General features: G+C 51.1%; 7 protein-coding genes across 7 annotated transcripts; 4 read left to right on the top strand and 3 right to left on the bottom strand.

Moving 5' to 3' along the window:
* Window positions 1-54: 54 nt before the first annotated feature.
* Window positions 55-1,998, top strand: ASPSYDRAFT_245766 (mitochondrial-processing protease subunit alpha). Its single transcript, XM_040844140.1, has 2 exons — window positions 55-277; window positions 355-1,998. The coding sequence occupies exons 1-2, from the start codon at window positions 173-175 to the stop codon at window positions 1,963-1,965; spliced, it is 1,716 nt and encodes a 571-aa protein (XP_040707395.1). The 5' UTR covers window positions 55-172; the 3' UTR covers window positions 1,966-1,998.
* Window positions 1,999-2,310: 312 nt separating this feature from the next.
* On the top strand, window positions 2,311-3,426 carry ASPSYDRAFT_38170 (mitochondrial import receptor subunit TOM22). The gene is made up of 3 exons (XM_040845659.1): window positions 2,311-2,450; window positions 2,524-2,813; window positions 3,037-3,426. The coding sequence occupies exons 1-3, from the start codon at window positions 2,336-2,338 to the stop codon at window positions 3,091-3,093; spliced, it is 462 nt and encodes a 153-aa protein (XP_040707394.1). The 5' UTR covers window positions 2,311-2,335; the 3' UTR covers window positions 3,094-3,426.
* A 1,150-nt stretch (window positions 3,427-4,576) lies between these two features.
* ASPSYDRAFT_25651 (uncharacterized protein) lies at window positions 4,577-6,490 on the bottom strand (the record flags this gene model as incomplete). The annotated part of the gene is made up of 4 exons (XM_040844187.1): window positions 4,577-4,835; window positions 4,883-5,702; window positions 5,758-6,153; window positions 6,211-6,490. The coding sequence occupies 4 exons, from the start codon at window positions 6,488-6,490 to the stop codon at window positions 4,577-4,579; spliced, it is 1,755 nt and encodes a 584-aa protein (XP_040707393.1).
* Window positions 6,491-7,704: 1,214 nt separating this feature from the next.
* Window positions 7,705-9,726, top strand: ASPSYDRAFT_245616 (putative MFS sugar transporter). The gene is made up of 5 exons (XM_040844139.1): window positions 7,705-7,864; window positions 7,915-8,255; window positions 8,310-8,547; window positions 8,599-9,119; window positions 9,195-9,726. Exons 1-5 carry the CDS (start codon window positions 7,824-7,826, stop codon window positions 9,533-9,535), a joined length of 1,482 nt encoding a protein of 493 aa, XP_040707392.1. The 5' UTR covers window positions 7,705-7,823; the 3' UTR covers window positions 9,536-9,726.
* Window positions 9,727-10,064: 338 nt separating this feature from the next.
* ASPSYDRAFT_38165 (uncharacterized protein) lies at window positions 10,065-12,236 on the top strand. The gene is made up of 6 exons (XM_040845658.1): window positions 10,065-10,471; window positions 10,614-11,101; window positions 11,166-11,298; window positions 11,345-11,362; window positions 11,434-11,702; window positions 11,752-12,236. The coding sequence occupies exons 1-6, from the start codon at window positions 10,174-10,176 to the stop codon at window positions 11,818-11,820; spliced, it is 1,275 nt and encodes a 424-aa protein (XP_040707391.1). The 5' UTR covers window positions 10,065-10,173; the 3' UTR covers window positions 11,821-12,236.
* Window positions 11,870-13,524, bottom strand: ASPSYDRAFT_53251 (uncharacterized protein; the record flags this gene model as incomplete). The annotated part of the gene is made up of 4 exons (XM_040848658.1): window positions 11,870-12,512; window positions 12,564-12,835; window positions 12,882-12,982; window positions 13,044-13,524. The coding sequence occupies 4 exons, from the start codon at window positions 13,522-13,524 to the stop codon at window positions 11,870-11,872; spliced, it is 1,497 nt and encodes a 498-aa protein (XP_040707390.1).
* Window positions 13,525-14,316: 792 nt separating this feature from the next.
* Window positions 14,317-22,688, bottom strand: ASPSYDRAFT_53249 (uncharacterized protein; the record flags this gene model as incomplete). The annotated part of the gene is made up of 5 exons (XM_040848657.1): window positions 14,317-16,118; window positions 16,197-16,201; window positions 16,272-16,731; window positions 21,574-22,099; window positions 22,158-22,688. The coding sequence occupies 5 exons, from the start codon at window positions 22,686-22,688 to the stop codon at window positions 14,317-14,319; spliced, it is 3,324 nt and encodes a 1,107-aa protein (XP_040707389.1).
* Window positions 22,689-22,697: the final 9 nt, after the last annotated feature.

Raw genomic sequence — 22,697 nt, 5'->3', positions numbered from 1 at the left:
AGTTCGGAAGCGCAATGACGTGGAGATTTGGCCAGAGCACATGATTAGATAAGCAGAATTTGCATCCGCTCCGAAACTTGCGGCCGGCCAAATCTCCTTCGGACTGCAGCTTTGACGCAACCTCGAGCTTCTGGATTGAAATTCCATTCTAGAGGCACACACATATTGCAAGATGCGCCGCTCAGTGTTGCGGGCCATCGAGTCCACCAAACCCCTTACCCGGGTCCCTCGTACACTTTCTCGAGGCCTCAGCACCGTCAACGAGAACGGTTCCAAAGTAAGAACAGCCAATGCGCCTTTTCCCTATCAACGGAGCTGGACTGACTGTTTGACTTGTTTTATTTGATAAAATAGGACCCGGCTGAGTTAGATCAAATCACCACGCTGCCAAATGGAGTCCGCGTCGCTACCGAATCCCTTCCGGGTCCCTTCGCTGGTGTCGGAGTTTACGTTGATGCCGGATCCCGTTACGAAGACGAGAGCTTGCGAGGTGTGAGCCATATCATGGACCGTCTGGCTTTCAAGTCAACGAAGAACCGCACCGCGGACGAGATGATTGAGACGCTCGAGGCACTAGGCGGAAATATCCAATGTGCCTCTTCTCGCGAGTCGTTAATGTACCAGTCTGCCAGCTTCAACTCAGCTGTCCCGACAACGCTCGGGTTGTTGGCGGATACCATTCGCGACCCTCTTATCACTGATGAAGAGGTTCTTCAACAGCTCGCCACGGCGGAGTACGAGATCAATGAGATTTGGGCGAAGCCCGAGCTTATCTTGCCGGAATTGGTGCATACCGCGGCCTACAAGGATAACACGCTAGGACATCCGTTGCTTTGTCCGCGTGAGAGATTGGAAGCGATTGACAAGTCGGTTGTGGAGAAATACAGAGAAGCTTTCTTCCGTCCGGATCGCATGGTCGTTGCGTTTGCCGGTGTGCCGCATCATGAGGCCGTGAAGCTCACCGAGCAGCTATTCGGTGACATGCGACAACCTGGCTCGCACGAAGGTCCCAGCCTATCCGGCGCTGGAGTCGACACGACTTTGTCTGAAGGAGAGCACATGCCGGCTGTCCCTCAGTTTACTCCAACATCGACTGCTGCGTCTGCGCCCGCTGCTGCGTCCTCCGACTCGAGCATCCTTTCCAAACTCCCCTTCCTGAAGAAATTCGGGTCGGGCAACACTGACTCGCCTTTAGAGTCCTCGCTAAATCTGGACTTGAACCAACCATCTCACTACACCGGTGGATTCCTCACTCTCCCACCTATCCCTCCCCCGGCCAACCCCATGCTCCCGCGACTGAGCTACATCCACCTAGCCTTTGAGGCACTCCCCATCTCAGATCCCGATATCTACGCCCTTGCGACCCTCCAAACACTCCTCGGAGGTGGCGGCTCCTTCTCTGCTGGTGGCCCCGGAAAGGGAATGTACTCTCGACTCTACACCAACGTCCTCAACCAGCACGGCTGGGTCGAAAGCTGCATCGCCTTCAACCACGGCTACACCGACAGCGGTATTTTCGGAATATCCGCATCTTGCAGCCCTACCAGGACCACAGAGATGCTCGAGGTGATGTGCCGAGAACTCCAGTCCCTCACGCTAGACACCGGATACACAGCCCTGCAGCCACAAGAGGTCAACCGCGCCAAGAACCAGCTGCGCTCGTCGCTCCTGATGAACCTGGAATCGCGCATGGTCGAGCTTGAGGATCTAGGCCGCCAGGTGCAGGTTCACGGTCGCAAGATCGGAGTCAAAGAAATGTGCAAGCACATCGAGTCGCTCACTGTTGAGGATCTGCGACGCGTCGCGCGCAAGGTCTTTGGTGGCCAGGTCCAGAATAAGGGCCAGGGCACCGGTAAACCTACCGTTGTGCTGCAGGAGGGCGAATTGGAGGGCTTTAAGCTGCGGCCGTTCCCCTGGGATGAGATCCAGGAGCGGATAGCTAGGTGGAAGCTTGGGAGGAGGTAATGGGAGTCTGCCCTATGCGAAGACCTCCAATTGTTTATTAGAGATTGATCCCTTCACTCTATGTATTTAGATAGCTATCTTGGCACCATGTACAATATATTCAGTTGCAAGAGGCGATATCCTGGAATTAATAGAATTAAATTTAGTTAACCACAATGACAAGTAAATTAAGAGGAAGGTTGTTTTCGCGCTGGCTGCGCAGACAGGTGGCTCCTTACCGCCTTTGGCGTCGGGAAAAAAGTTGGATCCGCCCGAACTTCCATCAACTCCGTCAACTTCGACTCTTTCACTCCATCACCTCACGTCTTCCTCGCTCCCTATCCGCCGTCGCCAACCCAACCTAACAAACAAACCTCTCCACACATTCACAATGGTCAAGCTTACCGAAGTCGAGGACGAGCACTTCGCCCAGGACAAGCCTCAAGCCAGCAAGCACGACATCCTCCTGGCCACCGACGACGAGGACGAGGACTTCACCGATACCGGTTAGCATCCATTCTCCCGCCGCGTATCTTGCATATAAAGCCTCTCAAATCTAACACGTCCTGTCAATTGCAGAGTCCGAAGTCTCCGTCGAGTCCGATTATGACGTCGAGGCCGAGTCCCTGCTCGACCGTCTCTCCGCCCTGAAAGACATTGTTCCTCCCTCCGCCCGCAAGCAAGCCACCAACACAGCCTCCTACGTGACCTCCCTCGCAAAGTCCAGTGTTTCCTTCAGCGGTCGCGCGCTCTGGATCCTCAGCACCAGTGCTTTCCTGCTTGGTGTCCCGTGGGCTCTTGCCTATGCTGAGGAGGAGCAGTATATCCAGCTGGAGCGTGAGCAGGGTATGATCAAGGGTGCTAATGAGGTATGTAACCTATTATTCCTTTTTTGTATTGCGGGTGATTTGTTATGGGATTGTCTTTTTTTATTGTTGTTCCCTACTCCGATACTTTCCGATGACGGTGATTGTGAAAACTCTTTTGTCGCGTCGAAATCGCCAAGGAGCAAGAAAATGGCCTTATCCTTTGTTTTTGCTTGGATTCGCATCTAAACGGTGGATGACAACCACTAATTTAATTCTCCTGCAGATGCTTGCCCCTGGCGCTCCTTCGTCTGAGGAGCAGCAGGCTCAACCCACCCTCTAAACGAATACTCCCGACCATGACCGCAGCGGGTGTGGAAGGATAAAAGGACAAACCATCCGCCCGTTAATTGCCTAGACTCGCGGTCGATCCCGGTTTCTGTCGCTATGGGTTCTTATTCACTTCTGTTGGAGTCCGTTCTGCCTGGGGCAGAGGATTGAACGCCACCGCGACTGTACCGCATATACAAAACAGACGGTTTATTTCGGCTCACAAAATCGGTATGCAACGCAGTATATAACAAAAAAAAACAAGCGTTGTGCTCAGTACTCGGAATGGCGCTGGATCGGGGCTATGGAAATCGTTGGTTTTCTTCTTCCTTTTGGCATACTGCGTGCGCGGGTCTATTTGGTTCTTATACCTTTTTTCCTCTCCCATCTCTCTTTGTTCTTGGAGCAAGAAAAGTGGCTCCATGGACATATGTATTTGTATATCCGGTTATCTGTTTAACATCTGTAATTTCTCATGTGGTTTCATGTCCATTCTTGTCTGTCTTATCGACTTATGTTTTAGATAATGGAACGTGAATGACTCGGAATAGACCAGCTATCTCTAAAACTTTGTATCTCTCTTAATCACGTGGTTTATAGCTCTTGCGTCCGTCGTGGTTTGGGCTTTGGCTTCTAGATACGACCTCATGTATCCAACTGCTGATAAATACGCCTTGAAGGAGCATAGTTAGTATCCAGAACAGTAAAGCACAGCCCCTCACATCCTCCCTCTCACATAAAATAAGCCAACCCCTCCGCCTCGGGGCAGCCAAAACCTCCTCCCCCGAAGTCCCTCCAATCCCTAACCCGCAGCGAGTCCTCGTCACCACCCGACATCAAAGCCTAGCACAGCAAGCAAGAGGCTATACTACCTGCAGAGATAAACTACCTGAAAGCCTGCTGGGCCGTACTTATATGCCGCCTTAGGCATATGTGGTGAAAGCGTTGTCTCGTATACTTCACGATTTCTACCCCAGGGACGACTGCGTCATGTTCTAAGAGGCGAGCATATGTTCCTAGACAGTAATGGTAATCGATGCTCGTGAATGGATGAAGATTCAAGAGATATACCTCGGAAACTATAGCATGAGGTTAACATTATACACCTTAAATATTAATGGAGTATCTACTAGGTTCAGGTTCTAGAGTGAATGCGCTGAGAAAATACCAACCATACTTGTAGTGGATATAGTTGTCTACTTATGAAGGGTATAAAGCCATTGAGCTTGAACGTAAAATATATGAATGAATTCATTCAAGTGGAAATGCACTTTGTGAAGACTCGGGTATCAACGTAATTGCGCCAACTATGTTCCAGATAAACGCCAGCCACATCAATGGTGGACACCATGCAGAGTAGCCGAATAGAACCACCGGTTATGTTCCAAAGGTCTAAATACAAAAAGTGAAGCTAATAGGGGTAAAAGGATCGTGTCATGAGCCTGAAATTACATTAGCACGTACCGAGAACGGAATGCAAGCGTGACATACATACTTTACACGTTCGACTCCCTTGCGGTCCGTAAGTTGATATGGAAATCACGCCAGAGCTTCTTGACCTCTCCGGAATCAATCATCTTCTTAACCGCCTTTGAAGCATGCTTGTTCTTCTTCTTCTGGCTGTACTGGCTGCGCTTGAGGATCTTCTTGTCGGACATGTAGCCAGTAATACGTAGGTGTTCAACGACCCATTCGTTGAGATGGAAGCGCCAGTGGGTTAGGGTATGTGCCATTTCGGCATTTTTCATGCAGTGTCTAGTTCAATGTTAGATTGCTCCCGGGGTAGTGGTAAGAGTACGAACCTTCCTAGATAGAAATGAGTATCCTCATCTGGCAAGGTGTAGCCCTCGCGATCTCGTTCTTGGTCGTCGTTTTGTTCACTTTCAGATTGTTCCTCGTCGCTATCTGCATCCGCTAACGGCTCGAGGGTTTCAAGCGAGTACGCTTTTCCGGTTAATTTGACGTCGAAAGAAGCCGGATGTCCTGTTCGGTTACAGGCATCGCAAGGATGGTTGAAATCTGTTGGATAAGTTGTGGTTTCCATTTGCGGTCGGGCAAGGAGTGCCCGGCGGAAATCGGTGTTCCAAACTGGTGAAACAAACTGAGACCCAGTGCGTCCTTGGACTTCTACGTCGAGCTTGTCAAAAGCGACCTTGTAGACAGGATCGGAACGAGGGAACGCAGGGTTAAGTTGGTTTTGCACCATCCATTCCACAGCATCCTGGAAATAGTCCTTCAGCTGCTTGTACGCGTGCCGGGAAAACTCAATGGGCATATCCTCCAGCCCGCTGGGGGCCCCAAGTTTGTCATCTTCATCGTCCAATACGAAATCGTCTTCGTAACGATCCAAATCTTCATTGGCACCGATAGTGGACTCAACATCGCTGCTCTCGCTGCCGTTCGCCCAACTTCGGAACTGAGGTTGTCGTACTGGAGGCTCTTCCTCGTCTTCGTTTTCGCTCTGTTCTGAGCCTGAAGCCTCTGGCTGTGGCGATAGTTGGTCCTCTCCATCATCTTCCTCTTTTTTCCCGGCCCGGCGCCGCCGTAGAGCTTCTAGGTGCCGTTGCCTTTGCGCTCTAGCTGAGTTGGCGACATTACCACGAGTACGCGATGTTTTGACAACTGAACCATGAATATTAGATATAGACAACAATTTTGCAGAATGGGTGGGTAGTACCTGAGTCTTGAAGATCTTCAAGATCCTCATCCAGATCAATCCGATCCTGAGCCGAGTCGCGCCGGGGTGTGTGTGGGATGCCAGGCGAATTCGAAGTACCAGCCCGAAACCCCTCCTCTTCCGGAGAATCATCATCGACAACAATAGGTTTAGGAGCTCCGCCCCGCCTCAGTTTCCGACGAGGTCGGGTAACTACTTCATCGGCGTCACTTTCGTCTGAAACCTGGGGATCCTCAGGTTCTGAAGAGTCTACCCTCTTCCGCTTCGTATTCCTTGCCCTGGTATTCTTCCGCGCGCTATGTACAATCTCCAAGTCGCTGTCGCTATCCTGAGTAGCCGGAGGGGGAGAGGGAGGGGCAGGAGTGGCGTTTTGCGATGCTGACATTTGCGACGATGCTGCGATTCATATTAGACCGTAAACACATGGATTAGGTGCAGGGAAGACGTTCTCACCTTTCTTTCCTTTCCTGCGAGATCGTTTTCGCGATGACTGGTCGTTCGTAGATTGTGAGGTTTCCTCTGGTCGTGGCTCAAGATTCACGAACGGAGTAGGTGTTGAGCTTTTCTGACTGGCTTTCCGGGAGCTGCGAAGAGTTGATAATGATGGATGGGCATAGCGCACGTTTGCATTGCGATTATCCGCCTCATCTTGGCTATTCGGAAACTCTGTTGGCACAAAAGAAAGCCGCGTTTGCTTTGCTTTGCCTTTGGATTTGCCGTAGGTGCGGGGCATGAGTAGCGGGGTACAGCAATTGAGAGTACGAATTTGCTTATCTGGAATATCCAGAATATATATGGATACCAACAGGAGGTATCGGCAAATATGCGATGGAACCGGAATTATGGAACTGATGGAGCTATGACTTCGACGCCGAACATTGGCGCGATGGATCGCGTCGGGTTGTCGCGAGAGCACGTGATATCCGGTTTCCATTAGCGACTGAAGCTGTATTCATTGCGGCCATGCTGCATTACTGCTTGTACTTTTGCGGTCAATAAATAACTCAGTGTTTTTATAACGGATTGTCTAGTCTCAATGGTAGATAGAGGGGGGTGAATTTGGATATATATTCTCGGACAGCACTTAAAGTATACCACTAGAGTATTCCAGGAATCACTATTTACAGCCCGAAGGATAATAACAGGGCGCGAAAAGAAGCTATCGGTTAGGAAACAAAATTGTGTAAAGTAACAATCTTTGAGCCTTATCATGTGGACTGCAGGGGTCAGCTCTTTAGCGCCGCCCAACCTGTGAGTCTGTGTCAGTCAGCCTGGGTCAGCAGACACGCACATGAATCTTCAACAGGCTGTCTCGTTAATACATTTTGGACACGGAGCTGGCCAGTCGCAGAGAAGACCATCTCTGGCATGTTCATCTCGTGACTTGCGTTGCTCTGCAGTCTGCAGCTTTTCCCCAGTTTCCACCGAGGTCCACTCACTCACTTCCAAGACTTCAATCGAACGATGGCAACCTCCACCGACCCAAATTCAGGCTGATCGAATGGCCCGACATCGCCAATCCCAGAGATTGGTGGACCTTTGCAATCCTTAAACTAGGATACCTGTCGATGATTCGCGGGGACACGAAACAACCGTTTGCCCCGGGTGGAGAATTTCCTCGAATATCAACCCCAGATTCCCCCGGACCCAGCCAGGCTATCAAAGCGAGGCCTCAACACGAGTTCTCGTTGGTCGATACGACGATAACGCGATAGTATGCCGTTCGCAGGCATGGAAGCTTGAACTTCGGTTGGGACAGGACGATGTTGGTTCCACCGGAAGACGCACCCCACGGGCCTCTGTTATCGCTGTCTGGGGGTGGAGTCATTTCGAATTGGTCTAGACGGCTAATATAACTGTTGGATCCTACTGCTGGGGTTTCTGCCCCGTATGACAGTGCTGGCCCTATATATACCAGGGGAACACGCTGTCGAACCGTTCTCGCGCTCTTTTCATCTCTTGATCTTCCTGGAGGAGTCTAGGCAGATAGTCAAGCAAACGGCCATATACAATCTCGCACTGTATTTCCAGGCCAAGAAGCTGAGGGCTGTCAAACAAGATTCAGGATGGGGCTTAACTTTCTTGGCTCTAAGAGAGCTTACAACTGGTGCGTGATGGGTTCATGTTGCAATGATCAAAGCTGACAGACTATGCTAGGTATATTTCTCTTGTCGCGGCCTCTTGCATGGTGCTCTACGGTTACGATGCCTCTGTGTACAACTCCGTTCAAGGATCAGACAACTGGGTCCAATACTTTGATGATCCCGATGCAAACATGATCGGGGCCGTCAACACGGCCTATACAGTGGGTGCTATTTTTGGCGGTTTCTTCCTTGGCGGACCGTGTGCCGACTTTTTGGGCCGTAAATTCGGTATGGGCATTGGTTGTGTCCTTGTTGTTGCGTCTACTTTCATGCAGACATGGTCCCCTCGGCACAATATCGGATGCTTCATTGCTGGACGAACCATTATCGGTGTTGGACAAGGCATTGCATTGAGTAAGCTTAAACTCTTAGATCCAGCCACCTCCAAGTTAACGACCGTTTTCTTAGCGTCCGGCCCAATCTATATCGGTGAACTCGCCCCTCCAGAAATCCGTGGTAAGATCATGACCTTCTGGCAAATGTTCTACTCTGTCGGCTCGTTTATTTGCTTCTGGGTGAACTACGGGTGCGCAAACAACAAGGAAAATCTGGGCGAATGGGACTGGAAGATGGTCGTGATCTTCCAACTTCTCGTTCCGATTCTTATTCTCATTCTGCTACCGACCATCCCTGGCAGTCCACGATGGTGAGTATCTGAAGTGCTCGGCAAGTATTGTCCCGGCTAATACAGACCCAGGTACATCCAGCGCGGCAACAATATTGAGAAAGCCCGTAACGCACTTATGAGGGTGCGAGACACCCCGGAGGAGGTCGAGGATGAGCTCATGAGGATTCGTGAGGCTATCGAGTACGAAAGGGAAGCAATTTCCAGCAACTACTCTGCGCTCTGGAAGGATAGGTCACTTCGTAAGCGTATGGTCCTCGCCCTGATCATGAATGCTGGCCAGCAGGTTACCGGTCAGGGAAGTCTGAACTCGTACTCGACCAAGATCTACCAGCAGGTTTTCCCCAGCAGCAGCCAAATCGCTCTCATCAATGCCTTGAATGCGACATTTGGGATCATTTTCACGCTCAACGCCGTGTGGATCATTGATCGATTTGGGCGTAAAATGCTCCTTATTATCGGTGGCATCGGTATGGGCATCTGCATGATTATCGTTGCTGCTGTTGAAACCGAAACGCCGTCACCGAACGGCACGAAGACTCAACCTGTCGGCATATCAATTGTGTTTTTGCTCTTCCTGTTCATATTCTTCTGTAAGTCCCTGACTCGAATAACTTTTGGAAAAGGAAAAAGAAAAAGAAAAGAAAAAAGGCTAACACGCCGCCCAGACAAGCCTTCCTGGGGCGCGACGGTATGGATCTGGACATCCGAGGTCTTCTCCATGAACGTCCGAGCCCAAGCCGTGGGAATGGCATCGCAGACCCAGAACGTCGCCAACGCCATCTTCCAGCAATTCTTCCCCATCTTCCTAGACAACTGCGGCTTCTATGCATTCTACATGTTTGCAGGTGTCAATTTTCTTCTGGCGGTATTCGTTTTCTTCTTCATCCCCGAAACCAAGCAGGTTCCGCTGGAAGAAATCGATGCTCTGTTCGGTGGCGCCAACCACGTCACTCGCGGTGAGGAGCTGATCGGGACTGAGAAGCAGGAGGTGACCCACAAGGAGTGAGGACAGCTGTGAGGGAAATTTTGGGTGGAGACGTAGAGATTGGGGTGTGTATATTGAACTGAAGTGTTCAATTGACTTGCGTGACATATTCAACACCTTCGTAAAATCGTACATGCCTAGCCGCACCGGCTATAATGGGTCAAATGCCCAAATTGCGCTCTGGATGCCGTTCGAGATCTGATTTCTGCCTCAGTATGACATCCTGGGGCGTGGGCTCAAAGTAGTATACTAGAGCCCCCGGCTCCTGCTGGCCTCTTATAACTGCTGCTATCATCCTATATATCTAGGTTGGGCGATGTTGATTAGATTATAGGGTTGATTTACCGAAGCTTGAATTGACTGCATTTAACCAATAGTATGTAACTATGTAAACCGCTATAAGCTAGAATTGGACCGACATGCTGCTCCAGTCAACTAAAATAATTATCTCAATGCTGTAAATTAAACCAACTGAATCACGATGACACGTAAGATATTGCTGCACGCACCTGAAGCAGATAAGCGGCAGATCGCGCAACCAAGCCCCTCATCCTCATCCTCATCCTCAATCCAACCTACAAACTCACAACAATTCTACCCTTAAAACCCAAACCCAAACCAAAAACATCAAGAAAGATAGAAAAAAACCACCCGAAGCAATGCCAAATCCTCAACCCCTCCGCATCGCCATAATCGGCGCCGGCCCAGCAGGACTCGGCGCCGCAATCGCACTGCAGTCCCTCCCATTCACCTCCGTGCGCATCTACGACCAGGCATCCGAGCTCCGAGAAATCGGCACGGGCCTGAATATCCAGCGGAACACGTGGCGCATGCTGGATGTCCTGGGTGTGTCGGGGGATATCAAGCCCGGGGAGATCTTCCGCGCGGCAGACGGGCATGCAATGCAGCATCGGAATGGGAGGACGGGGGAGTTGCTTGCTGAGCATGAGCAGGGGGGTATGTACTACTACCACCACCACCACCACCACCACCACCACCACCACCACCATTACTACTACTACTACTACTACTAGGACTTACTGAATAAAACTATATAATGTGTGTGGATGCTAGCTGAGGAATACCGTATGGTTGATAGATACACCAGCACACCATCTCCACGCGCGCGCATTCCGCTCTGTCCTCCAGCGCGCCCTCCTATCCAATACCGACAAGTCCAAGCTCAGATTAAGTTCGCGGCTTGTACATATCCACGAGAATAATAATCCCAGCGGCTCGGGTTCGCTCTCACTGCTCTTCGCAGACGGACACAGAGACGAAGTCGACCTGTTAATCGGAGCGGACGGAGTCAGATCTGTAGTCCGCCAATTCGCGTTCCCTGAGTACAAGCTCATGTATACGGGCAAGACTGCGTACCGGGGCCTGATACCTGCTGAGAATCTCCTTGCGATCCCTGGGTTTCCTGACGCGGTGAGCTTTTGGCATGGGCCGGGGGAGTGGGTGTATACTTGTAATCTGCGGCATGGAATGTATGAACTTACATGTATGGCTGGGGTTACTGATAATGGGGATAGAGTGAGTTGGGGGGAGAAGGCTGATATGGAGGAGTTTAGGAAGCCGTGGAAGGTATTGTCTAACTTCCTTTGCGGTTATATGTCAGTTATTTGGGAAAAGGAGCTGACGAGTATAGGACTTTGGTCCGCTTGTCCAGACAATCCTCAGCCACGCAACGGACGTTCAGCGTTTTGCGCTTTTTGCGGGGCCGCGGCTGGAGTCGGTTGTAGCCAAGGGGTCTATTGCATTAGTCGGAGATGCATCTCATCGTTAGTCTCCATTGTCATCACATATTGACCAGGCTAACATACACAGCACTATCTGGGGCATTCGGTAAGTTAACACTAACCATCTCCACTTACCGTATACCCGAATACCGTACGTTAACATTCCTTACTTGACAGGCGCAGGCGCCGGCTTTGCCTTGGAAGACAGCTACGTCCTCTCCCAAGCAGTGGCGTGGGCCTACGAGCGGAAACACAGTATATCCCGGGGTCTTGACTTGTACGACCGAGTGCGCTCCCCGCACTACAAGGCGATGTATGCTATTCTAGACGACTTTAGACGCTCGGATGCCGAGCTGGAGAAGCTTGGGTTGTCCTTTGATGAGGCGGTTGCACATACTATTCGTGATAAGTGGGGGACGGGGTTTAGTTGGATTTATAGTTATGATGTATGTTCCTGGACGCATTTGGCAGGAAGAAGCTGACCAAGTACTCTAGGTGCAGGAGGTATGGGCGAAGGCTGTAGCTGACGAGAATGCCCGTGTGCCAGTGGCTGCTCATTTATAACCGGTGCATAGTTATATAGCTGAATATAAAACTAAACTCGACGACTGAATCAATACGTAAACCTAAAGCCAGGATAATCATCCCCCAAATTCCTCCTCTCCTCGTCCTCCAGCTCGAACCGATAATCCCTCCCCCCCTTCTCCCTAACCCTATTCTCCCTGACCAAATACACCAAAAACGCCGCACAACTCAACCCACAAACCCAAGTCATGCCCAAACTCACCCCAAACCCAGTCTTATACGTGGGCGCCTCGCTATCGAAAAACACATTACTCGCAACCAGCCCCCCACAATTCCCAAACCCAATCTGCATCGCCGACGCAATACTCTGCTTATAATGGCCCGCCATGTTATTACTCAACCACCCCATGAGAATCGGCTGCGTGAGATACCCGCCGCCCGTGATCGCGAAGAGCGCAAAGTATCTTGCCCCGACAGGGATCGATGCTTGGCAGAGTAATAGCACGTATCCCATTGTTGCGATGAGGACGCCCGCGAGCGTGAATGCGTAGCGGTGCGCGAGTCGGTCGCTCAGCAGTGCCGTTGAGAGCGTGATGACCATTGCGACGGCGTAGATGGGGATACTCATGACTTGGGCGCGGATTGCGGTCCAGCCGAGTTGGCGCAGGATGGTAGGGGTGAAGAATGAGACGGCGTAGCCGGTGTTGACGATGCCGAAGTACATTATTGGACTGTGTATTAATTAGCACTTATATAATATATAATCCGGGCAGGGGAGGTACCCTAGGTAAATCTTCGGATCGGAAAACGTCCTCTTCAACGCCTTCTTGTCCATCCGGCTCATCTGGGCCTCGCCCTGGTCTTCAGCCAGACGGCGGAGGAGGAGGGCGCGCTCGTCGTCTGTTAGGAATGTGGCTGACTCGGGCCAGTCGACGATGATGAACTTTGCTATCACGGCGAGGACGATTGTGGCGAGGCCCTCGAGGATGAAGATCCATCGCCAGGCTCTGTATCCGGCGACGTTGTCCATGTTGGCGATTGCGTAGGCGAGGAACTGTTTTATTAGCAAGCAATATTATATATAGAGGTCAAGAGCGTACACCGCTGACAGCACCGGCGAATATACTGGCGCTGAAGAAAAAGTTCAGTCTCCATTGGAGCTCGTGGCGGCGGTAGTACATGTTGATCAGGTATACACTTCCTACACCTAATTAGCACAGTGACCCATAACCGGAGGGGAAAAGAAAGAAAAGGAGAGATACCAGGCATGAATCCAGCCTCCAAAGCCCCAATCAGCACTCGACAAACCACCAACCCCTCAAAACTGGCCGTCACCCCCTGACAGACCGTCACAATGCCCCAACCCGCCATGATCCCACTCAACCACACGCTGGGCTTAATCCGCTTCAGCAACATGTTGCTCGGCACCTCAAACAGGATATACGGGATGAAGAACACAAACAGCGCGATGTTATACTGGTGCCCGCCCATGCCGAGATCCTCCTCTAATCCCAGGATGCGTGCATTGCCAATATTGATCCGGTCCAGGAAGGCGAACATGAAGAGCGCTGTGAGGATGGGGACGACGTGCAGGTCGCATTTGCGGACGACTTTGCGTTCGAGGGCCGGGTCTATGGGTGTGAGGTCTGGAGAGACGGGCTTGATCTCGCCGAGGGCTTCGACAGTTTCAAGGTGGTAGGGGGTTTCCCCTTTTTCTGTTTCTGTTTCTGGTGTTGAAGCCATGATTCAACAAGGGTATTTACGAAGGAGGTCTGGTTGGACCGGGGTGGAGGGGAAACAAATATAAATAAAAGGCGGGATTCTGGGGCGTCCCCAGTGCGAATGGCGTAAATACATGCATATCCTCCAGCAACCTGGGAGAGAGACTGCCGTGAGATGCCTCTCGAGATCGACAGTTCCGCTGCCACAGCCGGATTCCGCACTTGGAGAGCTTCATGGATGTGCCAAGTTGGAGTCGAGCATAAAGCCCGTGCGGGGGATGGCTGGCTGCGAGTCAGGAGTGTCCATTGTCCACTGTCCACGCTCTCAGGACGGCGTCTCGGGCTGAAATAAGTCTAATCTGGCAGGAATAATTGGTTGAGAGCGTGTCTGCGGGAAAAAGTAAAAGTACGGAGTATTTGGTAGTTAATAGTTATATGTCAGTGGACAGCCCGGCACCCAGCGATGTTAGCTCATCTAGTCGGCTCAGCAACAGCACTGGCATTGAAAGGCAGTAGATAGTCGCAGCATCCACTATTAGTAGATAGAAACCATGGCGGGCTGCATTTTAATGTTTTTGCATTTAATGCTTTATATATTTGCATGATTCATGTCATCGTGAGAAGTGGACTCGTGGGAACTGGATAGCTACCCCGGATTCTCTCCGCAGCGGAGCAATTCCACTGTGGGGCTGACAGGGCTTGTGCTGGCAGAACCAGCCTTGGCTACGCGCATTTCATTCCGTCTGCCGCATTTTATCGACAGATATAGTTCTCTGTTCTTGCTTGATAGTTGTTGTTGCGGGTCGGAGTCGGGTCATGCATCCGCGGGCCGGCTATACTGCGTTGTATACCGATTAACCGCGTCCCCTTCTCGCGGACAAACCCGATGGGACCAGCGTGTGATAGCCACGCGGTCAAAGTAAAACTCATATATATGCGTTTGAGTTTCATCGGCGCCTTGAGCTTGAACAAGGATTTCTCCTGAATCTAACACCTTCCCTACCGGGCTAACATGCAGTTCTGAGACGAGCTTGCCGGCTGCGTTTGGAGATATCTCTTCAACAGACCAAACGCTTATCCCTGCCTGCTTTGGGTGCCTGGAAGTGCCACACAGGCGGTAAACTGAATACGACGTCTTTGAGTCGTCATTTATCTCTTCGCAAAGATACTCCGCTCCGTAGTCAGAAGAAGACGGATAGCGAGGATGGAAAGTTGTCTGCCCCGATACAACTCCATCCCCATCAACACGAGTCTGCACTCTCTCAAAGCTCCACTGGCCATGCAATGCTCGGAAAACGGCCGCTGTCGTACCCACGCAGCCTTGGCTAGGGTCTGCAGAAATAGTACCGTTCAAAGCCTTCATTGTTATATCCACTTCCTGTGAAGTATACTTCAACCGAGTATCCCGTCCCATGAAATCCGGCGGGTATCGAGCAGGAACAACAGGACCAGCCGGTTGGACATCCCCACCCCGACCTCCACCGATCTCAATAGGAATCCTGGCCCGATTCACCCGTTGAGCAAGCGACCCCATTAACCCCACATAATCACCCAACGGGAACTGTCCACGGAGTGCCGCAGGCTTGAAATCCCTAAACTCGCGAACCTTTTCCCTCTCTGCAGCTCTCGAAAGCTGTTCTTCAGCTGGAAGTGATACCGGGTCTGCACTTTCGAGGTCGATCTTGGCCCATGTCTGAGCTAGGTTCTGCGCCTGTAGCTCTGCAGGGCCCCAAAACGCGCCTCGGTAGAATCCCACGAAGCCTAGGTTTGGGATATCGCTGTGCGCGCTGCTCCAGCTGTCTAGGATAAGGGGTAGGAAGTGGTCTTTGGAGTATTCGAGGGTGGATAGGATATCTTGCGGCAGGAATGAGAGCGAGTCTGAGGGTTTGAATCCTGTTGCTACTACTATTGCAGCAACGTCGGTAAGGGTCGTCATGCCGGTAGGGGTTTGGATGTTAATTGTTGTTCCTTTCTCGGGATGTGGACAGGCCACTGAATAAGCTCTACCTCGCACGGTTTTAATCGCTCCCGATCGGATGTACTCAGTGTAGTAGTCGGCTATGCCCACCCACGGGGGCCGCTCATCCTCTTCCCCTTGCCCATCGGTGATGTTAATGCCGCCAAATCTGCCATAATTATTTCCAAGCATGTCTCGGAAGAATTGGTTCCTCTTGGAGATCTGTTCCGGCGAGACGGGTCCAAAAACAAATTCGTTCATGCCTTGTGGCCGCCGACCCAAGTCATAAAGAGATAAATCAAGCGGCACAAACGGAATGGACTTGGTTGACTCTCTTTCTGAAGAATCACCCGCATATTGATGTGGCAGGTAAGTAGGCAGTACCCAAAACGGCCCAGAACCGACATGCCACACTTCATAATCCCTCCCTGCTTGAGCAGCAGAGTCAGGGCGGAAGTTCAAAAAGGAGATGTGAAGAGCAAGCGAGCTTGCGGCCTCGACGCCGGACATGCTTCCGCCTATGACGACCAGTTTCCCTTTAGGCGAACTCCCGAGTAGACTGCGGATATCGTCTGGACTCTGCAGGTTCGAGCTGTGGACTATACGAGGGGAGCTGTCGAGTCCCGGTATGTTTGGAATACTGGGAGTCCCAAAGTGGCCTGATGCCACGACGAGGAAATCAAATTCATCCGTCTGTATTCTTGGATTTTGCAAGCCAGATACGGACGCCTGCTCACAATCCCTAGAAAATTGCTTAGTTTGCTCTCTCTCCCCCTCTCTCTGTCTCTCACATATGGTAGATGAAAACTCACTCATCATCCGTCCAAGAAACTCTCCACCCCATCCTATCCCTGGTATTCTTTGTTTCCCGCCGCATCACATTCAAAACCCTCCTCCCCAACCCCAAACACTCACGAGGAATATAAACCTCAACATACTTCTCCAAATACCTACGCACCTCCCACGCACACGGGAAAACGGGAACATCCCCCTCCTCACGCCCGAGCGCCGTCTCCCACGATAGATCAGAAAACGCAACCGAGAACCGACTCAGGTTTGTCTTCATCCACGGGTCCACGAAGCCGCGGGGCCTATACGCAGAGGAAGGAAGACCGGCTGCAGATGCAGAAGTTGAACCCGGGATACAGGGATAATCTACAGCCCACAGACCGCCGATCCGGCGTTTCTTCTCGAATACTACTGGGCTGAATGTTCCTGGGGGGAAGTTCTGTAAGAGTGTTTTGGCCATTGCGAGGCCGGAGGGGCCGGCGCCTGATAAATGGTTAGCAGATGGAACTGGTCAATGGAGTTGCTGAGAGAGGAATGACTTACCGATGATGGCGACGCGCTTTGGTTTGGGCATGTTGAATGAGGATATATTTTCAGTCGCGATGTTGGAAGTAAGGTAGTTAACTGTTCATTCTTCCAAAATACCCCACTAGACACAGGTCGGATGGTGGGGAGCTTGGTGAGGGGTCTTTGTGTTTGCGTTATAGGCCTTTCTTCCTTTCTGGGGATGCCATATTTCGTCTGGTAAACAATGTTGATTCAGAAACTGACAATAATTACGAATGAGACTGGGAATATCTAGATAGGTGCGAGCAGTCTGTTTGGGTTCTCTGGTTCTATGGTACTCGCCCAGGTACACGTGACATCATATGCACTCGAATTCGACAGAACAAATCAAGCATATCCCCTACTAATTCAGTTAAACATTAGATATTAATAAATGTATGTAGTCAGTTGTCAGATACAATGGCATAAAGTAATGGAGTCGGTTGTGCCTCAGCCGCAGTTGGTCTCTCGTCAAGGCAAACCCATTATTGGAACATTTCCAGCCTGGAAATAATCTATAATACCTTCACGTAGTGTAGGCGCCTACGCCAGCATCACAGCCCAAGCTGAGAACTGCAGGGGCCCGTCCACCCAACCATCTGGAGAAACCATGCTCATTACTCCCTCCTCATAAGAGGCAGTTTTAACAAGAGCCCTCCCCAGATCCCGCGTCCCAAGACTTGTGAAAGGCTGAATCTAGGACTTGGCAATGCGCCAATGCGCCATCGTCACAAGATACGAGACAGCCTTCTCTGCGCAACGAGTTGAAGACTGACATGGCCCAAGTACGTTCAAGAGTTGGTACTTGGCCGAGTCGAACGGACAAGTCCTGTTAGTTTGAATGGGAATTAAAACACGAAGTTACATTGCATGCAGAGACAGAGTCACGGACTGGGACTAGGCTATGACAGGAATGCCGCAATATATACCGCTTCTGGAGAGACTCGACTTCTGCTTCTTGGCTGCGAGATGGCTTGCATGACTGCTCTTTTGGAGTGAGCCCTCAGTTGGCTGTCATAGCCCAGAAAATCTTGATAAGGATAGATAAGATGCTCATTGACTGTTTTAAATCTTCTGAGCTATACAACGGTATTAACTTGATCTTCTCGGGAGATCATCAGCGGCTCTATGAAAATCCCCTTCCTCATATACGAAGACGAAGCCTGGAAACAGAAAACGATATACAGACCTTAATTCCAATTCCAATACGAGAAATTCTAGACTTAGGCCTCCACCATTGACTACTGCTGCAACTACTGTATATCCCGCAATCTCACCCCCTGTCTCTATACGATGTTCAGCTGTGCGTTATAGTATGGTGCACTCTACCGAAGCATCGCCGAGGCCAATACGGGATACAACGTCGTATTGTTTTGCGGCTTTTGCTGGATTGGGCTTCATGTCCGGGATACTGGTCTTCTTGGTTCGAATTTCATAGTATCACGAGGTCGAGCTGAACGATCTCCACGGATATTTCTCATATCTCTCGGATATAGAGATGAAGGGGACGATGGATGGAATATAAAAGGACATGTATTTCTCTTTGAATTGACTTTACTTAACTGACTTTACTTAATTGTAAATCGTGGTTTAACTAAGATGGGCGGGATGTTTAATAAACTTCCTCTCGTTCTAGCCACTCTGTGGTTCTGGCAGGCTTTGGCAGCAGCGCCAGCTTCGCCTGACTTTCAAGACCTCGTCCCTGTGCCTCGTGATGTATGGGATCAATCCCTCATGAGAACTGCGGACAATGGAGCCTCTGTTGGCCTGGCAGACCACGAGAAGTTTGTCTGGGCTTCGAGTGATAGTAAGTCCGCCAATACATATTTATGACGAGCAGAATAGTTGCTAACAACAACAGAACCCGGCGAAAAGGCAGTTGTCGTGAGCATGGTAGCATACTCCAAGCAAGACGAAAAGATCCTGGACATGGACAAGTTCTCTTTCGCGTTAGATGCTGCCAGCTGCAACGCGGAAGACTTCTTCCTGCACTTCAAGCACCCGCTGATCTACCAAGCGGCAAAGATTGCGTGGAACTGGGTCAACTATAACGACCTCCGTTCTTTTGTGATTGTGCCTAGTTGGACGGGATGCGGCGATGACCGTTCTCATGACCCCTGGGTTGTGAAGAAGGTCGAGTTCGACGACAAGACGCACAAGGTTATTCTCGATGCCACCGAGAGTAACTGGAAGAAGGTGATGAGTACCTTTGTGCTTGACTTTGGAGAGCTCGTCCTTGGCCGGAATAACAAGCGAGATATTATCCCGGATCTGGATAAGAAGTTTACGCTGGATGTCGGCTCCAGCTTCCCCAAGGAGATCTTCAGCTGGGAGGTTGATACTGGGGTTCTCAACGCCACCTTGCAGGCGAACTGTGATGACTGCGGTACCGAGGGCTCACTGGTTTTTGCTGGCCATGTTGAAGCAAGTCTAGGCTGGACAGGTATTGACATTGACAAGTTCGAGCTCTCAGTGAAGCCGCAGGGCGTCAAGGCCCATGTCGGGGTCAGCCTGGAGTTCCAAGGGGAGGTTGATTTCCGGGACTTTGTCCAGCCATCGCAAGAGCTAAACCTGCTTGATATACCTGTCTCTGGCTGGAGAATCCCAAAGGTCTTCGAGTTTGGGCCGAACATTGAGATAAATGCTGGGTATGTCATTGACTATATCGGCGGCTCTGCTGTCTTTTCGACCGGCATCACAGCGAGTATTCCGGATACTGCAATTGCAAAGCTGGATCTCAAAGCAGAAGACTCGGTCCAGGTTTCTGGATGGACTCCTGAGATTGAGACGGATCCGTTGGAACTGCGGGCGCAGATTGATGCGCAGACCCGGCTGTATACCGAGATTGCTCTCTCGGTCAGCATCACTATTCTGGGTGCGTCAACACCACTAGCCCCTAACCCAAATATAAATATATATATATAGCTGACAACTGCAGACGACAACGGCTTCGGCGTCGATTTAGCACTCAAAGTCCCCCAGCTGACAGTCACAACATCCGGTGGCGTCGGTGAGCAGCTTACCTACCTACCACCCTGCTGTTTGTCTGTCAAAGCCGCTAACAACTCCAGATCTGAACGGTTTCTGCGAACCAGGCGAAGACGTATTTGGTGTCAAGATCGACTCCACCGTTGGTGCCAATCTCGCTCTCGAAGGCTGGGCAGAGGTCGACGGTGACCGCAATACCCTCGCCCAAGTCACCCTGGTAGACGCCCCAGACCTCTACACCTTCCCTCAAGTATGCTTCGCCTTTGGCGATCTTTCAGAGGGCTACTGCCTAGCCGAAAGAGACGCCGAAGACGAAGAGAGCAGTACCGGTTCAAACAATAACAACAAGCGTGGAGCGGCTCTGCCGGCACCTTCAAAAACAGAGCCTGACTCGATCACCACGACGACGGAACATCACCTGAAACCTCGTCAGTCCATTGATAAAAACCGTTCTTATCAACTCGCCTGCGACGAGGAAGGTAAATATATAATTAATGCGTTGAAATATTACCCCCCGTCATCGATTCGGACCAACACGAATGTGCCCATTATCAAACCCGGCGTGGAATGCGCAGACACGAAGGACTGCGTGCCAGACACTGGCATCACCGTCATCACGAAGAATAAGCAGGACCGTGCAGTTGTTAGGAAGGACAATAATGATGACAATGAGCCACGCATGTGGGCGTGTATGTCACTCCCCTCCGCGTCACATATACCGAAAAAGCTGTCAATAAGCTAATATAGTGTTGAATAGCTGAACATGTTTACGAAGCGGTTTGGATCAGGGACTTCCTCGACCACGTCCAGAAGAATCGCACGGGTAGTCCTGCCGCGCCCTGCCACGCGGACGTGAAAAACTTCTTCGACGAGACCAAGGCGCCTGATCCGACCAAGGTGCCAAAGCCGACCCGAGCAAAGAATCCAAAGACGTACCAGGAGTCGTTGATGCAGAATCTCGGAACGGTTTATACGTACCGCGAGCGCATGGCCCTGCTGCCGATGAAGCAGAATAATTATAAACATCGTGTATTGCCCCATCTTTTTTTTTTTTTTTTTGGTACTTCTTCTGTGATAAACTGACCATGAGGTTTTTCTAGATGTTCGCGCAAAAGGAATTGGTCGGTTATTTCAAACAGTCAGAGGACAAGCATGGTGTCCCGAACGACCATTTCCGCCGGACTTGCGATGTTGCCCGCATCGTCACGACGTGCAGGTACTACGAGAACAACGATGTGCGTCAAAAGCTCAATAACACTCTTGTTGCGCTTGAAGGTGTTCTGTAAGTTCATTCCCTTATTCACTATTCACCCACTTGAGTTGTACGTTGCTAATGTATTTCCTTTTATTCAGGAAAGTAATGGACGAGGATCCAAATACGAAGCCGGATAACTTCTCGTTTGTAGACGCCCACAGAGAATGGTATGATGAGATGTTTAAGGAAGGTATTGACTTCACAAGGGAGAGACTTAAGAACTATGCCGAGTTTATGGATGCGGATGGGGCGGCAATGAAACAGCTCTCTACCACTGCACAGGAGCAGGTGGGGTGGCTTGCGGATGGGAGTAAGCTAGAGGAGTACTGTCCTGGTACTCCAAGGGAGGACTGGTGAAGGATCGATATTCAGTAGGCTGCGTGAATAGGTAAATTGACAGTCAAGTACCTCTCAAGTATATACATGAAGCAAAACCAAGCCCATTCATCCATACAACAATGGCAAACCCTAATGACGTTTTTATAATGTCGCCCCCGCGCTCTCAGGAACAGAACTCTCAATCTCACTCGCCTCACTGCACTCCGCAATCGTCAAATCCGCCCAGTCAGACAAGAAGCTCGCATCGGTATACCCCTCGCCACCGCCACTGTTCGTATAGATGCTGCTCGCACAGTCACGGCCAATATAACTCGAGCAAGCATCATTCCCGCTCCCATCCGCCGAGGACAGGAACAGCGATCCAGCCTCCCAAGTCGTGTCGTCTGCGATGTTGGTCACGTCGGTAAAGACGTTCCCTTCGAAGAGACCTTGGCCCTGCTCGTTTCCTTCAATTGCGTGGCCGTTGTTGTCGCTCCAGACGTTGTTGCAGGCGTGGAACTTGGTTGTCCCGCTGAGTGCGGGTGCGCGGCCGGAGGTTTTGTAGAGGTAGTTGTTCTTGAATGTGATGGAGTCGTCGGCGCCCACGAGCTCCATGCCCCAGTACTGGTACCCGTCGCAGCCGGTCGAGTAGGTTGTTTCGCCGTTGAGGAAGTTGTTGGATAGGGTGATTTGGCTGTTTGCTTCGTAGCCAAAGACGTAGTGCACTCGGCCGATCAAGGAAGTCTACACAGTCAGTCAGTGACATTCTATCCCATTAAAGCCAATAATGATAGAAGCATACCTCGACATGATCAATCCAGATCGAACTGCTCCCATCAAAAGTCAACGCATCCCCACCCCAGACATACGCCGGGTTCAAGTCCGTGATCTTGATATTCTGCACAATAACATTGCTCGTCCCATCGGTAAAGCTCAATCCCTTCCCTTTGATGGCACCCTCACCCTGCCCCAAAAGAGTCTTTTCCGAGGAGACAGGAATCGGCGTTGGGCCGGCCGCATCATACGTCGCCACCGTGCTGGGGTCGCTGCCGCAGTCGTCCTGCAGGATGGCCTGACACCCCTCGCCTTCGCCCCATGAGTAGCAGGCTGTGCCGGTGGCTGTGGTTCCCGTGAAGTCGTAGGTCTTGGTCAGCACGATGACCTGTGAGCCGTCGCCTGAGAGCAGGCTTTCGAGTTCCGCGGTGTCGGATGGGTAGACGGGGGTTGCGTCGCCGCCGCCTGTGACGCCGGATGCGAAGCCCTCGGCGGATCCGGAGATGGATTGCGCGGTGGCTAGGGTTGCTGAGAGGGCGAGGCTGAGGATGTACTTCATGATTGCTTC

The sequence above is a fragment of the Aspergillus sydowii genome, assembly GCF_001890705.1.
Source record: "Aspergillus sydowii CBS 593.65 unplaced genomic scaffold ASPSYscaffold_1, whole genome shotgun sequence".
Classification (NCBI taxonomy): Eukaryota; Fungi; Ascomycota; class Eurotiomycetes; order Eurotiales; family Aspergillaceae; genus Aspergillus; species Aspergillus sydowii.
Note: the sequence above shows the minus strand (reverse complement) of the source record. Positions and strands in the feature narration are given on the sequence as shown.